Source organism: Neopelma chrysocephalum, unplaced genomic scaffold (assembly GCF_003984885.1).
Source record: "Neopelma chrysocephalum unplaced genomic scaffold, ASM398488v2 Primary Assembly neopelma1_23b, whole genome shotgun sequence".
Lineage (NCBI taxonomy): Eukaryota > Metazoa > Chordata > Aves > Passeriformes > Pipridae > Neopelma > Neopelma chrysocephalum.
The window spans coordinates 13,522,694-13,538,567 of record NW_020897692.1 but is presented as its reverse complement, the minus strand read 5'-3'; the positions used below and the strand labels follow the sequence as shown (position 1 = coordinate 13,538,567).

Sequence of the window (15,874 nt, the reverse complement as noted above, 5' to 3'; positions counted from 1 at the left end):
AGTTACCCAGACCACTAAGTACACAGGCAGAGTTTTTTTGTTATGATCAGCCTCAGTTCCCTGTGGGCAGAACTGTTGGTGTTTTAGTATCACAGCCCATACTATCAGATGCTCTAACAATCCCATTCTTTAGTGATTCTGAAATAAAAGAATGAGTTCAGCTCCCAAATTATTTTTCTTATGTGAAATACAAGCTTCTGCTCACCTTCCACATCAAAGTTATCATTCTGCTATTAAAAAAAATTAAATAAAAAAAGAGGAATCTGGGCCACAAATACTTCTGATTTCACAGACCTCACAATCCTGCTGCCAGCTTTTTTACAGTGTAAATATTACAGGTTGCATGTGGTCACTGTACTGAGCCTCCTTTCTATACAACATCTACTGTAGAAAGAGTGCATTCGTTTTCTTAAAAAAATATATTTGTTGGCCAGAAAACTGCTGATGAATGACGCTTCTCTTTTTTGGATTTGGAATTCAGGAAATTAATTCCTTTCCAAAGCGAGTTTATTTTAATACTGACTGTATTCAAAATTTAAATAGAAGAAAAGCTGTTGAAACTCATTCAATTTAATTGTGATAAAGAGCTCAGCTTGTTATTTGCATTATTTTTTCTTAAATCAGAAAACCATCTATCTGATCTACTAGTTCTCTGTATTTCTGTAACAATGCTATCCATTATACTTACAGCTCCCTTTGCTCCCGGTAATCCCACGTCACCCTAGGTAAAAATAAGACAAACTATGTTAGAAGAGAGTCTCCATTACCATAGACATTACAAATGTAGTAAATTCGATGTGATTTTTTTCACTATAAAATATGTTCACATATTTAGTTTATTTATGCAAAATTGCACCACAAATTAATTACAATTCCTTTAAAAATAAAACTTGAATTTCAGGGATTTTTTGCAAAATGTCTTTCTCACAAACATTTCATTAGGGTGCAAATGAGAAAGCATGTTGTTATAATTGCTTTTGTATTGCTTATCTTGGACTTAGATACATGGCTCTAACCTCCCAAACCACAGCTACAGCACAGGACAATCTTAAATAGAATATTGCTTGTAAACCTTTAGAGGAAGCATTATTTAATCAGAATTTTCTAGTTTGATAGAACTATGGATATTGGTGTTGTGTTAGCCCTGATAAAACTGCAACAGAAACCTGGCAAGTGTCTACCTAATGTGCTGTGAAGAAATCAAATCCCTAGAAGCTGCTATTCCCAGTAACTTTTCTCCTCATTTGAACAACACCGAGATCCCTCTATCACTGACTGAGAATAGCAGTCCCACTGTTCTGGAGTTTTTAGTTTTCCCCTTGAATTAGAAAAGAAAAAGTTTCAAAATATTGTAATCATTTATGAAATTGATTAGTATGAAAACACCAAAGATAAGGAGTTACTCTGGGAGAGATTCCTAAAAACTGTATTTTCCCTGTTCCTAAATGCCGTTGGTGAAATAATTGGTTTCTAGAGGTTACAAAGGCCACTTTGTCTTTTAATGAATATGACAAAAATGAAATAGAAGTAACAACTGTTATCAGTTTAAAACCAGACTAGCTAGCAGCACACTTAGACAACCCATAGCATTGCTTCCTGTGAATCTGTACAGTGACTGTAAAGCTCAATTACTAGCTCACCTAGGACATCTAGCTAACTAGGGCTGTTAATTAAATTGCAGAATTGCAAAGTTTGAGGAAAAAAAACGCTCATTTCCAGCACATAACCTGGCTACCATTTTTTATATAGGGAACAGTTTACTTCCTTTAGAAAGATCAAGTTCTGGCTTTGCTGGATGCGGCCCCACAGGAGCCACTGGACTAGTGCGTTTCTCTTTGTGGAGGAAAACAAACCCTCTTTAACCAAGGGCACTACACATGTGAATTCACAACATGCCATTTTAATATGGTATATACACACACACACATATATATATCACTCCAGCAATATAACAGTGCCACAGCCTCTTCCCAGACCATTCTCCCTTTCCCTAACAGCCAGTTGCAAATCTTATTTCCAAAGTCACTACAAATATTTCCCTCAAGTCTGAGTTATTAAGGATATTTATTAACTCTGCTCCTGTTTCACCAGAATTAAACTACCTCCTCATCCTCACTGCTTCAAACATCAAGAATTTATCTGTCTGTGTATGCATATATATTCATATATAAACACTTAATCTGTCTCTACAAACGTATGTATATTTATATATACACACACACATATACCGTTCCTGCAAGGCAGTCTGTACTATATTATACACCTAATAGGATATGTATATTTTAGAGTGCTTTTCAAATAGCAAGAATAGAGAGACTAGACACAACAGAACTGCTGTGCTCTGCAACGCCCAGTTGGTATAAAACTGAGATGTGACTTTCAATGATGAAACCATATACTTGAAGCACTCCAACAAAGTCTTAATTTACAACAACAAAATATTATATCAGGTAAAGAAAAAAGTAACGCCTTACTAAGTCACCCTTTTCTCCTCCATCTCCTTCTGCTCCAGGTGCACCCTATATCAAAGAAAGACACACTGTCAGCCTTCAGATTTGTCAACATAATGTACTGTGGCATTTAGTACAGTGACTTTTAAGTTCCATGATTTCTAACATGACTTACTTGTTCACCCTTAGGTCCTGGCTCACCCACTGAACCCTAAAAGGTTAAAGATTGAAAAAAAAAAAAAGCATTCAGAATTTCAAACTGCAGGTTCAAAAGCGTACTAAATGTTCTTCAATTCCCCCTGCGATCTAGCATTAATGCAAGAGACCTTTAAAGCTGCGAATTTTTGAGAACAACAATGAAAGCACTTAAATCTTACTGTGTAATTTAGGTGACAGACTAAAGTCAAGTACTAGTATGGAACACTGCCACACTGGACAGTACAGATTCTGACTGTCAAACTCCTTTCTGACTGTGAATCTCCCCTTTACGTGACAGATGCTCTTGGTAGCTGCTACAAAAAAATCCTGCAAGTGTATCATTTTTTCTAACACTGTTATGTGTTCCATATTGCTGTAGGCTATACTAGCCCCTCTAACGGGGATAAGCAGAGAGACATCCACAAATGCAGTCACAATCTTATCTTGCTTGCTGTTTAATTCTCAATGTTTTTTAGCAAAACTGTCTAGAAGTTTGATCATTGCAATCAAAGCTGAAGGGCTTGTATCTTAAAGTTGATGTTCCATTTTTTTTTAAATAATAACATTATTATGTTTCATCTTATAATTCTGCAACAAAATGTACCTATGTGGACAGACAGGAACCAAAGAGGAATAAATTAATGACCTGATTCATATCAAACATACATAATTTGTTTCTATGATAAAATTATTTCTTTTGTAGAACGTTGTATTGTTTAAGAAAATCTTAGTATTTGTGTTCTGTTAGAAAGCCATTAACACCACCCTTAATGGTCTTTGAATTCTGTGCATGTTCAAACATATGCATTCCAAAAGAACTATAACTGTGCATGAAGGTGGAGGTTTTTTTCTAAAACAGAGATACAGCATTTTCTCTCCCATTTGAGAGAGCCATTTAATTCACATAACATATAGGCACACAGACCAGTCTAGCATTTACAATTTAATGAATTCAGACTTTTTCTCATGTTCTTGAGAATGAAGAGCCAACACTAAATTATTCACAAAGCTAAACAGCACAAATCACAGAACTGTTTAACATTCCGACTTTGTCAAACAACATTGAAACTATTTTGCCTGAAGTGTTCTAAACATAGTGCCTCATAAGGTTTTCCAATTACTCACACAAAAAGACATTGATTTCCAACCTAACATCATTTGGAAGATTCGTTTTCTCCACTTACTCTTCTTCAGAGCAATAAAACTGCCAAAAGATAAGGCTGACATAGGAGAATCTATTGCTTTTGGAAACCTTGGCCTGTAATATTTGTATTAGCAAACATAAAGATCACAGCTGAAACTATCTGAATATATTCTATATTGACTCCCAAAATTTCTAAGGAGACAATAAGGCAAGATGTCAAACTATGAAAACACTCACTTTTCTTGACATACTGCTTATCTAATTGCAAAAATCCCTCTCAAATCATATCCAAGAATTGTTTGCAAACTGTCAGCATCATCCAAAACTCTACCAGGGGCTACTTTAACTATTTAGCAGTATAAAGGATTGTGTTCCAGTGCTATGGTCTGGCACTTGGCTTGGTGCCAAGCCAAAGTTTAGCTTTACTAAAATAGACAGAACCAGAGTGTCTGAAACCAATTCAAAATATGTGAATCAGAAATAGAGTGAACCCTGCATTCAAATTTTGCCAAGTCTTACTTTTACGTTTTACTTCAGTAAAAACACTTTTGATGATGATTTCTTTGGTGGTGTTTCATTCTTTAAGTAGTCATCGGCTGCATATTGACAAGGTGCCAGTGGATGGTACCCAATATTTAACAGATCTGGGATCAAAAACAACTACTGAAATATCCAATTTGTGAATTCTACTGGCTTCTGACTGCTATTTACATGAATTCTTATCATGCACATATAACTCACAACAGAACTTTATAGGATTGATCCTAGTGTAGAAAATCATGCAGTTTTTAAATCAGAAAGGGAATAAAAGGTTACTTCAGTCAGGAACTTACTCCTAGCGGGGGTTGACCCAAAGACTAGGATTAACAAGCTACAGAGATACCAAAACCTTTCCAAACCCTGACAAGTTTTTTTGCCTCTGTATGAGACTGATGCAGTTGCAAAAGTTGAAGGGAAGAGAAAGGATAAAGTGGCGCAATGCTCTCCAGGCTTGTGACTTGGAATACATACTGCAGATCAGTGTTGCTTGCAAAGCTGCAGCCATGCTAAGCCTGACCCAGAAAATTCATTCCAGCCTCCATGCAATTGAAGAAAAAAAAATATGAATCAAGGACACAAATACCTCAACAACATCAAAGACTTAGAAACTTATTTTTAAGTACCTGAGCAGCTTTTAAAAACTGCCAAAAACCAGTGTGAGCCCTATCTAGCAGCCCTGTGATGTACACTGGGAGCACACCAGGGGCAGGATTACTCTGTTCAACTAAGACATCCATAGCAGTGATACCTATAGGACCAGGAGTGCTATACTTTCTTGATTTTCAGTGGAAAGTAAGAGGCACTCCACAAATGTAATTCATTTAACACCACAGTAGATCCCTCAAGTAAGAAGGATGAAACAGTATAGAACTGACGATTTCTATAACCAATACATCTGAATTTTGGTGAGTGAATTCCATTCTCCACAGTCTCCTAAACCAAGATAAAAACATTTTTGGGTTTATGTACTGTCTTCAGTGACATTTACTGAGCAAAGCAAGATATCTTCTGCAGTTATGTGAGACCCCCAGGGCCAAGTTCTTTCCTCCTAACAAAATATTGGACGAAGTACTCACACAGGTATTATTTCTACTGCAGACCAGGTCTGAAGTTCCAAAGTTCTATAGTGACCACAAACCCTGACTTACAATTTTGGATATGGCTGTCAATGCTTTGCAATAAGATTTAGGTCTTTAAATGATTCAAACACTTTATAAGCTACAAGTAGTTGATGGGTACCTAGAGCATCACTTTCAAGCAGTTAATACATGTACATACAAAGGAAGAAAACAGACATTAATTCATATAAAAAATGAAAACAGTGCTCAAACTATTGTGTTTACTACTGGCATCAAACTGCAATCTGTATGTATGTGTGCATTTCTTACCCGGTCACCCTTACTACCAGGTAGGCCTGGAGGACCAGGCAGTCCAGGAAGTCCAATATTACCCTGGGGACCCTGTGAAAATAAGTCAAGGATGTAAACTTAGCCAATGTGGTTTGGAATGAACAACTAAAGGTCATACCCTGACAAGCAGATGGGGCAAAAGCTCATTCCCAGAACAGACTTAGTTTGATGAAAGAGGATTATCTGATGCAAAGTACAGCACTCAAAACAGCATCTTATTATGACTTCATCGCTGATAATCAGAATACAAATGGCTTACAGGGTTTTCCACCCTCCAGTCCCTCAATGACAGTCTGGTTCTCTTAAAAACATTTCCCAAGATCTTGCAGTCTGCAATTTGTGCATTCCTCTGTAACAGTAGGTTCTTTCAGCCAAGATCTCCTCAGCTATGCTTCTGACCGATACTATGTAAACACCGCTGGAGCTCTGGTAAAAGGTGGTATTCATAATCTGCTCCATTCATTATTTTCACGTAGCTGTTAGCAGAAAGCCGGTCTTTCACTGCTCTGGTTCCCAAGTATATGCAGCCCACACAGGACTGTGCAACTCAGCTTTTCATATCATATGATTTATGAGTTTTTTTAAGAAGATGTCACACATATCTCCATATACTTTAAAACACCTTTTTTCTAATATTAGCACAGTCACAGAGGACTGAAAAAGAAACTCAACCATTGATGGTTTCAATGCTGTTTCCAGTTCCCTGCATGGATAAATGGGTAAGCGTAGTTCCAGATGATACCATAGTTCCTTGAAAGTAAACACGAGCAGTGAATATGGAAAAAAACTGCTTACCAATTTCCCTGGTAAACCTGGAGGACCCACAGGACCTGGCTCCCCTCTGCTACCCTGATAGGAAATAAGAGAACATTACCTTCTGAAATATTTTCTGTGAACAAGGAATAAAGTATCATTTTTTTCTTCTTGTTTAGTGAATTACACTACCTAGGAGTTGGCTTTAAACTTCTATTTACTAGTGCAAAAATATCACATGCAATACAAACAGTGAAAACATTTTAGTTTACAGTGGCATGTAATATTTAGTTGACATTAAATGATTCAACTAATTCATTCTGCTGAGTCATTATGCACAATGAAGTTCCCTTCATGGAATTGCAGCTGAGAGTTACCTGTTGCAAACATATTTACCTCACTAAGACAACTGATGCACACATTTAGCTTCAGGCTTTTGCTCAGTTTCATCAACTGAACTCCTACATGACCACATACTTAAAAGCTTGTGATCCTACATGAAGGATGGACAAATGTGAAAAGTGTATGCAAAAGTCATTGTTAACAAACTCATTTAGGTTCAAAAAAAAAGTCTAGACTGCTACAGGGAAGGTTTACCTTTAAAAATCCCCCTTCATATTAGTGATAAGCATAAATACGCATTTCACTGGATCTTTATATCTTCCCTTGAGACATGTTTATCCATTCAGATCATCATATTCACATTAGTGTAACAAATCCACCTCTTCGTGCATGCATTTGAATATATACTCTGGTTAAACTTGATATTGAGTAAAATTTTCAAAGATTTTAAATGTTTTTTGAACCAAGGTACCTTTTTCAAATGGTTTTATCTCTTATGATTAAATCTTTCAGAACACCTCAGTAAGTTTTATACCTTTACTCTCACCTGTACACACATATTCCTGTCCCAACACAAGCCTAAGTGTCACTTGAGATAGTTTTCTTACTTCCACTGTGTGAATAAATAAGGGGTACTTGCTATAAAAGCATGATATAGCATGTAAGATCATAAAATATCAAGAATTAAAGTTATTACATATGTAAGTAGATCAACAGTTATATATATAACTGTTTCTAAGTTATATATCTATATATAACTTAGAAAAATGTGAATAAACTCAGACCTAAGCATTCTAATGCTGTATACAACAGAAAATTTAAAATATAGATTTTTTTTCATAATAACTATCGTGATGTACTGAACAATAAAAGGAGATGGCAGACATGGCCTTTTATACCAGGTCATAAATGCAATGACAGATTCTCACACAAGCTTAGGAAAACTTACTCTACAATTCAAGAAATAATTAGGAGTCCTGGAGAGATCACAGAAGAAAATATAAATAGACTTTTCAATTAATTTCCTTCAAAATATTCTATGGAGTTAAAATAACTATTTTTAAAGCACTTTGAATAATTTCTAGGAGCTTTTTTATGTTAAAAAAGACAGGAAAAAAGCACCAAAAATCACCTTTATCTTACAAACCAGAAAATGCATTAAACTTTTATTTAGTCAAATAATTCTGTACTACACATCTGACCTGAAATACTAACACATTTCTAATGCAGGAAAGAGGATTAAAATTATGATCAGCCTTAGAAACTTGTTTTTTCATATATGTCATAACAGTCATTGCTATACAGCAATAAAACAAAAGCAATATCACCTTCCACAGAGTTAAAATAATATAATAAACCTCTTAAGTACATCAAAGGTTCTGCTGGTAATACAAAAATCAAGAAAAATCTTCCATTGTATTTTAAATGCAAAAAAAAAAAATCTATTGTCAAGTATATAACACAGGCATTTGTCAAACACATTGCTTTTCTACGTGGTTTCAAAGGTTAGCATGCAGAAGACTGGAATAAAAATGCATAGAATTTCCCGTAAACATTGGCATTATGTCTGTCAGTACAGATTACCTCAAACTAAGGGCCACTACTGCAACATGTGCAGTTTTGTTTTAGCATGTAATAGAGAAACTGTAATCCAAAGAACAACCAGGAATCCTGGTGGCCCATGGCACAACTCAAAAGACTGCAAAGCTTCCTCCAAGTTTTACCTGACTGAAACGGTCCTAGGATAGGATTCACCTGAGCTAGTTATTTGTGATTCCCTTCATAGTGGATGAAGAAAAAAAAGGCATCTTAAGATGTCCTCATGTAAACATTTAAAATACTTCACAAGTCCTGTTCCTAGAAGCATCTAAGTTTTCTTCATAGACTATAGGAGGGTTTCTGCAATAACTGGTTCAGCTGTTGACATCTATACTAGGTCAGAGGAAATGTTCCTCTGTGCTGTCACTCAAAGGCAGTTTTGCCATGTCCTCAGCCCACCTTTCTTACACAGCAGCCCTCTGTATAACAGTGCATAGTTTCAGGCCACCCACAAATCAATGGGCGTCTTGCACTTGCTTTAACAATAAGACAACCAGAATCTGTATAATTTTATGCAATTTTGACATTAGCTTAGAGTGAACTGGGACAGACTGACTTTCAAACATGTTGGTAAATGTTCCATGCCTTTAATAGCATGCAGACTATCACTACAAATAGCCCCTGAAACACTGCAAAGCTTGGTCACTGCCTGGAGGTTGTTTCAGTCCATGATGTTAGACTGAGTAGACACCAAGCATGTTCCAGGACTGCTCCGGTACTTTAACAGAGTAGACAATTGATTTCTGTTAAGTATACTATCACTTAGCATGTGAGTACTGCTGAGGATAGGGTCATTCTCCTGGTAAGGCACATGCAGAGTGGTAAGAAACAAAATCTATCTTCCCTTTGTCCTAAGGCAGGATTCCTGGATCAATGAAAGATTTAATGTCTCTCACAGTTCTATTAGATCTATATTTGGCCTTTGAATGTAACATACGTAAAAGGACATTACAGGATTTACAGTAGACTATCCTTTAGTTTGTCTGGAATGGTTTTCATCCAGACACTTTGAAGATAATGCTTTTGTAGAATTCTCACAAGCAGTTACAGAATGCCTTCTCATAATAAAACAATGCCACTTGTTTATTGATTTCCTGTTCATCAGTTGAGTGGAACAAGAACAAGAATATACCTGAGGTGATTTGCATCTCACTTAGCTGCGCAGATAAATGAAATACTGATCAGAACCGCTTGACAGGTAATCCACAGTGTATATTGAGATAAACTCTTCTCTACTTAAAAAATTGTTTAATAGTATATGTCATAGCAATTTTAGCATATTCAATAGCAGAGCCATAGAGAATCACATTTGTGCAGAGTAAAAAAATAATAAACAAAGTACATTTTGGACTTTTTAAAACTCACATTCAAAGTCTTTCACAAAATGTAACCCATTTATCAATTATATGCTTGTGAGACTTTAACTTATCAAATTTTTTCATACAAAAATCTCAGAGGGATTATTCATTTCACTTCAAGGATTTATCCATGAAAGTATCAATAGGACTCTTCTTTGACCCTCAGTACAGTATTGAAAAGCATCCAAGAATATAAACCACTATTCAACAGAAGAGTAAATAGACAACTAACTTTCTCTGAGATTTTAAATGTATCATTTCAACTTTCTCAGAGTAATAACTAAATTGTACTGCCCTGGATTCTGGTAAAAGCATGTCATGTTTGCCATGCTTTGGGCACAAGCAACAAAAAGCAACAAACTACTAACTGCCATTCTCTTCAAAGGTGGTACTGTGGCCAAGTATAGAGGACAGAGACCTTTCGTTCTGTGTCTACAGTGTTAACTGAAGTCTAGGTTGGTTTCAGTACACTAACTCCATAACAAATCCAATTTTTACCCAGATTACTGTTCACACTGCTTAGAAGAAGCCAACATTGTGATATCTGCTGATCTCCAGAGGTCTAGCACGCCCAGAAGTCAAAGAAAGTTGTTGTTGGAGGTGGAGGGGTAAACAGACGTAGCAGACAAGAATATGGCCATGTTGTTTGGCAGGACAGGGTGGATAATGTGATAACTGGAGAGACTTGGATCTTATCAGGTTTGGCTGGGATATGTAGTCTGCAAGTGAGGAAGGAAAAGTGCTACCCTGTACAAACCACGCTGTGGAACTGGGCAAGGTCAGAAAGTTTAGTCACATTGAGCTAGAGGCTTAGGTTTACTGGACAAAAAGTGTACCTGGTAAGACGGAAATGCCATTTTTCCTTTTGAGTCTGCCATAAACTGTGTAATGCTAGCTAACCCTCCAGTCGTACCTTAAATGTAAACTATGACACCACTTGTGGAGCACCTCTGAAATTATAGATACTAAACATGTCCTCTAATACCTAAACCTATCCTATAAACTCAGACAAGGACATTTCATCCTACCATACTACCGATACCAACTACAGAAAGTGACCCATTATTTCAGTTGCAGTAATGTAAAAATATATGATAGAAAAGCTACATTTGAGTTATACTGTTACAGTAACCAAAGTTACATTTCAGCATAGGTAAGACAAAAATATAATTAAAGACCAGAAAATTAATTTAGCTGAAAGTAACTTAAGATGCCGGAAACAGCATTCTCTTCTAACTTTAGGTTATCCAACATTTTAATACTAAACCCAAGGTACTCTCCAGGCATGACACAAAGGCACTTCCAAAGAGTAAGAGAGCAAGTCAGTCCAGCTGACCAGGGTCCCTCAGAAGTTTCTCAGAGGGGTTATGGTATCAAATCTTAGGCAGCTGAATATTTAACCTCTGTTGCTAATGTTGGGAAAACATGTACTACATCCTATTTACGAAACAACATATGTGTGCTGGCCTGCATATACATCAATTTTGCTCAATTTGCTAGACAAGTATGAACTTTAAAGTGGCCACTTAAACGTTACAAGCTCCCTGGAAAACCACTGGGGGGGATACAAATTCTCCAGTGTTTACAATTTAAACATGGAATAGCTGAAGAAAAGCAAAGGATGAAAAAGCAGAGAGAGGGGTCAGTATTTTTGGCAGACATATTATGAACAATTAAGTCTTACTAAATCTCAGCAAATATGAAAGAAAATGGTTAAGCAGCTTAGGGAGCGTGGCTAAATTTCACTGATTAGGAATGACACTCCCACATTTGAGAATTCCTTCCTTTGGGCCACCTGCCATTATGATTGATTTAGAAAGATTGAAATCAGAAGAGAGTTTGGTAATTACTTGGATTGGTTAGACTAATGTGAAGCAAACATAAGGTTAACCACGAAAACAATTAGAGTGGAATGGAGAATATGTTTCGTTTAGAAAGAAAAGGCAAAATTTCCATGCTGTTCCAGTTGTTTTTTTCATTTACTGAACAGATGAATAGTAATTTTTTCCCCCCTCCTCAGCTGCTAGCTGAAGTTTTTTAAGTAAAAGCAATAATAGACTAAAATGATACATTTTAAAATAATTTTCTCCTAGAGATAGAAAGCGAGGGAAGTGTCCCAACACATGATTTTGCTTAGTTTTAAGAAGAACTAGTACTTTTGTTTTCAAACATTTAATATCTGTAAAAGTTTACAGACTCACAAAAGGTCAAAATTTGAATCTGCTGTTTAGTTCCCAGCTACATTCCAACATAGTTTAACAATGGAAATAAGATTGAAATAACATTATTTATGCCAGAGGACTCTAGAGATTATTTGAAAAACAGTACAGCAGCATTAATTTGTCCCACAGAGTCACTGTTGATAGTACTTTGTTTTGTAACTTTTCAAAAAACTACACACTAGTTGAAGGTGTCTCAAGAAGGCGTCTTTTGCAAGTATATAAAGCTGAAAAGCCAGGTGATTTTTAAATATAACAGAAATGTAGGTATATTGGTTTTCCCTAGTGTAGATACCAGCCTGCTGTCCCTATTAGCAGAGTCAGCCTTGTTATTCCTCTACAAACCTTCACCAGAGGTCCTTTCCTCTACAGTTCCGGCCCTCCTGGAGATACCAGCCATGCTGTCTTGCCCCAGTTGCAATGTGAAGAACACGGGAAAGTGAAATGGGAAAGTGAAGAGGATCTCATGCTGCTGTTGCTGTGCAGCAAATACATTAAGGGACTGAAATTCCCCATATCCTGCAAAACATCAAGGTTTTGTCCTACTCCAAGGAAAAAGCCCAGCTCCTCTTGACCTCTACCTGAGTCTTTTATACCCAGAGTGAAATGGAACAAAGGGGTAATAATAATGGCCAGTCTTCGTGAACGAAGATTTGGGGAAAGGTCTTTTTACCTTTCCAGCCTGCGCAATGGATTTTTTAGGTGAGACACAGCCTGCGCTGAACTGAGCCCACCCTTTAATCCTAAGGTTCATCTGCCGGGGCCAAGCAAGCTTGGACAATGGCAGTGAAGTCCTCAGGACGTAGGTTTGTTTAGAGTGACCTTCTCATAGATGGATGGCCTTACAGGGCTAACGGGCTCCATCTGCCCGGGGGACTGGCTGGGATTCGAACCTGGGTCGCAGAGGTGAGAGTCCTGCATGCTAACCACTAGGCCACCAGGGGTCCCCGGAACAAAGGGGTAAAGGAGAAAAAAAAAAAAAAAAAAAGAACTGAAGTGAGTGCTAAAGTGGATAATTCAAAATAAGCAGGAAAAGGGCAAGAAAAATACCTAAATAGTAATAATAAAATCCTCAGGTTTTGGAAGTGGTTATACAACTTTGGTCAAAAACTATTGAGTGTTAAATTTGTGAGAAAATTCAAAAATCTGAAAAAAAAATTCAAGAAAAATTCTCCTTAGATTACTTATAAGAGCTTTTTTTCAAATTTTCTAGTTTTAGAAGTTTGAAAATCATGGCATGTAGAATTATTTACCCAGTGGACTATTTATTTCCTAGAAATGTAAGGACAGAATTCTAAAAGCTAAGGCTCAAATGTATCTGCCACATGTTCATGTTGCAGAAAACACTCTTTATTCTGTCCTGAAAATAAACATCGACTCAGCTTAGACCAAAGCTCTCTGAATTTCAATAGTTCAACCCTGTGTCCTTCCTAAACAAAAAAACCACCCTGATTCCCATTTCTTGTGTAGATGTAAAGTGTTCCCAAAAAACAGAAAGTTTTTCCAGTCACATGCTGCCTGTAGTCTTAAGCAAATGGAAGCTTACATATTCAAGGTCCTTTATAGCTTTAAAGGAACTATGGATGAGAAGTAGACTACTGTTTGATGTTCCACTTACTTTACTTTATAATCAATAACTTACTTCCTTTCTCCATTTTGTGTTGACCAAAACTTTTTTTCTTTCTATGCTTTTGTTCTAATGTTTATGTGTTTTCCATAATAAGTGCACTTTGTAAATACAGAAAAAATAAAGGCAAGATACTCAGATGTCTTGCAGGTCTCTAGAGTGATAAATGGAAAAATCATTGTATTTAATCTGCATTAAGTATTTCTTTCCATCTACAGGGTTACTAATAATTAACCTTGTGTGTCAACCCCTGTTCTACGGACTGCTGATTTTGTAAATTCATGTTCAAATTGAAAGGATTAAAAGCATAGTTTAGCAGATTACAGTGCATTATCAAGAGTGGGCAATTACTTTGGTCTGATTCAATTATAATTCTTGTTCCTGTCACAACCATACAGTATGAGCCTAAGAAGAACAGGGCTGAAAACTTTTTCTAGTTTATCCAACACTTTTAACCACAAAGAACAAAAATAAATGTTTGCAAGTTGGGTATTTGGGAGGCTGAAGATAGCTGTAGTCCATCCTACTATGTATATGCTCATACAGTCCCATTTTTATATTATCCTTAAGAAGCTCTGAACACAGCACTCATACAAAGACTTGGTCCAAAATAAATGTGATCTCATGCATCTAGCACACGAAGAAAGCAGAAGAAAATGAAATCTATTACTTGGCTGACTGCTGGTGTATGTTTAGGAGGTAATTCAGAGAAGATTTTCTGACCTTACAAATATATCACAGACAGTAGCTCACTAAGCCCTGTAAGAGAATTACCCTGCAACTGCATGAGTAAAACTTATGTCATGGTATGATAGCAGAAGCTCAGAAAATTCCAGGAAACTATCCCTAAAGCATCAGTGGCAAGAGAGAAGCTCGAAAAAGCAATTGCTTATAGAGCCTTGTTAAAGTCGTCAGAGTGAATTCTGGTACATGAAAATTTTCTTCAAATCACTGACCTCACAGAAGGATTAACAGCAAAGGGAAATAATATCAGCCTTATGCAGCTTCAAATCATATTAGGTCCACTCTAGAGGGAACCAGAAAGCAGTACCCAACAGACTCTCCAGCAACCAGCCATCCTCTGTCTTCAAAACTGAGCCTTTAGCAAATGCCATCAGTTCATTTCCTTAGCAGATTTATGTCCTGCAGCAGGCTACCTGCCCAGCAGCAGTTCCTCCAGTCTTTCAAATCTTTCTAGTGTTGAGGAAAATCCCCAGGGAAAGAATTATAACATCAGTGTTTCCAATGAGAGACAGATGCTATACTTCACACCACTACAGCTACATTCGTAATGCCAACCAGAAAGGGTCAAGGCACAAGCCTGAGCATCATCCCACCATCATCCGTGGCATGCTTTTGTCACAGGCAAACTGGACTTTCCTAGATAATGCCCAAGAACAGTTTTGGGAACACAAGTAAGAGACTGTTTCTCATGAGCAACCAGACTGCACCCAGTCTGCTCTTAGGCATGAGGGGTGTTAAGGGAGTTTAGCAGCATCAACACAAACCACAACAGGCCAGTTGACCAAGTGTGCTGAGGACAGTCTCTGGTCATTTCCTTTACAAGGCAGGACAAACAGTTACCTTTCCCTCATATCTTGCCTCGCTGTTCACATTGCGTGCATTAGAAATAGGTTCTAGCAAAAAAACCAGTCATGTTCTGAATACTTAGTCCAAAGTTCAAAATCCCATAATACATGGCTGTGCATTGTAATATAAAGCACAAGCTTCTTTAAGAGGCTAGAACAGTTAAAGAAAAGAGCACATGATCTACTGACAGTGAATTTAAGCTTTTCAATGCCAGTGATGATAGCAGAGTGTTGCAATGAAAGAAGGGAAGTTTGGTTACAGCTTTTAGTCGCAAACCACCCTCATTCCCTCTGCTTGGGCTTTTACTTGGCATATATAAAAAAAAGACAAGAAGGATATAAACAAAGGTTTAAAATCTAACTTTTCATCAAAGCCAGAAGCAATCATAGGATATGTGCTTCTGTATTTCTCTATGTGATGATGCACATCCTCCTGGTACAGAAGGGGGATAAAGAACAACTAGTATTTACCTCAAAAATTATCACTTGTGCTGAATAATAATTTTACCTCATGGATAGCTTCAGCAACCCTAACTTGAGACACTGCAATATTGCATACACTCAATTAGAAATTTATTCCATACTTACTGGTGGTCCCCGGGGTCCTGTTGGACCTGCTTCTCCCTCTGGGCCCCGTTGACCCTGT

At 37.0% G+C, this 15,874-nt stretch overlaps 1 protein-coding gene across 1 annotated transcript in view; it reads right to left on the bottom strand.

The window, feature by feature from the left end:
• The window catches only part of COL9A1 (collagen type IX alpha 1 chain), a 70,368-nt gene that overhangs the window by 11,965 nt on the left and 42,529 nt on the right, over positions 1–15,874 (bottom strand). Inside the window, exons 28-33 of the mRNA XM_027697929.1 lie at positions 15,817–15,870; positions 6,537–6,590; positions 5,721–5,792; positions 2,626–2,661; positions 2,475–2,519; positions 689–721 (exon numbers count right to left, since the gene is read on the bottom strand). Coding sequence (XP_027553730.1) covers positions 689–721; positions 2,475–2,519; positions 2,626–2,661; positions 5,721–5,792; positions 6,537–6,590; positions 15,817–15,870 — 294 coding nt within the window. The remainder of the gene's footprint in view (positions 1–688; positions 722–2,474; positions 2,520–2,625; positions 2,662–5,720; positions 5,793–6,536; positions 6,591–15,816; positions 15,871–15,874) is intronic.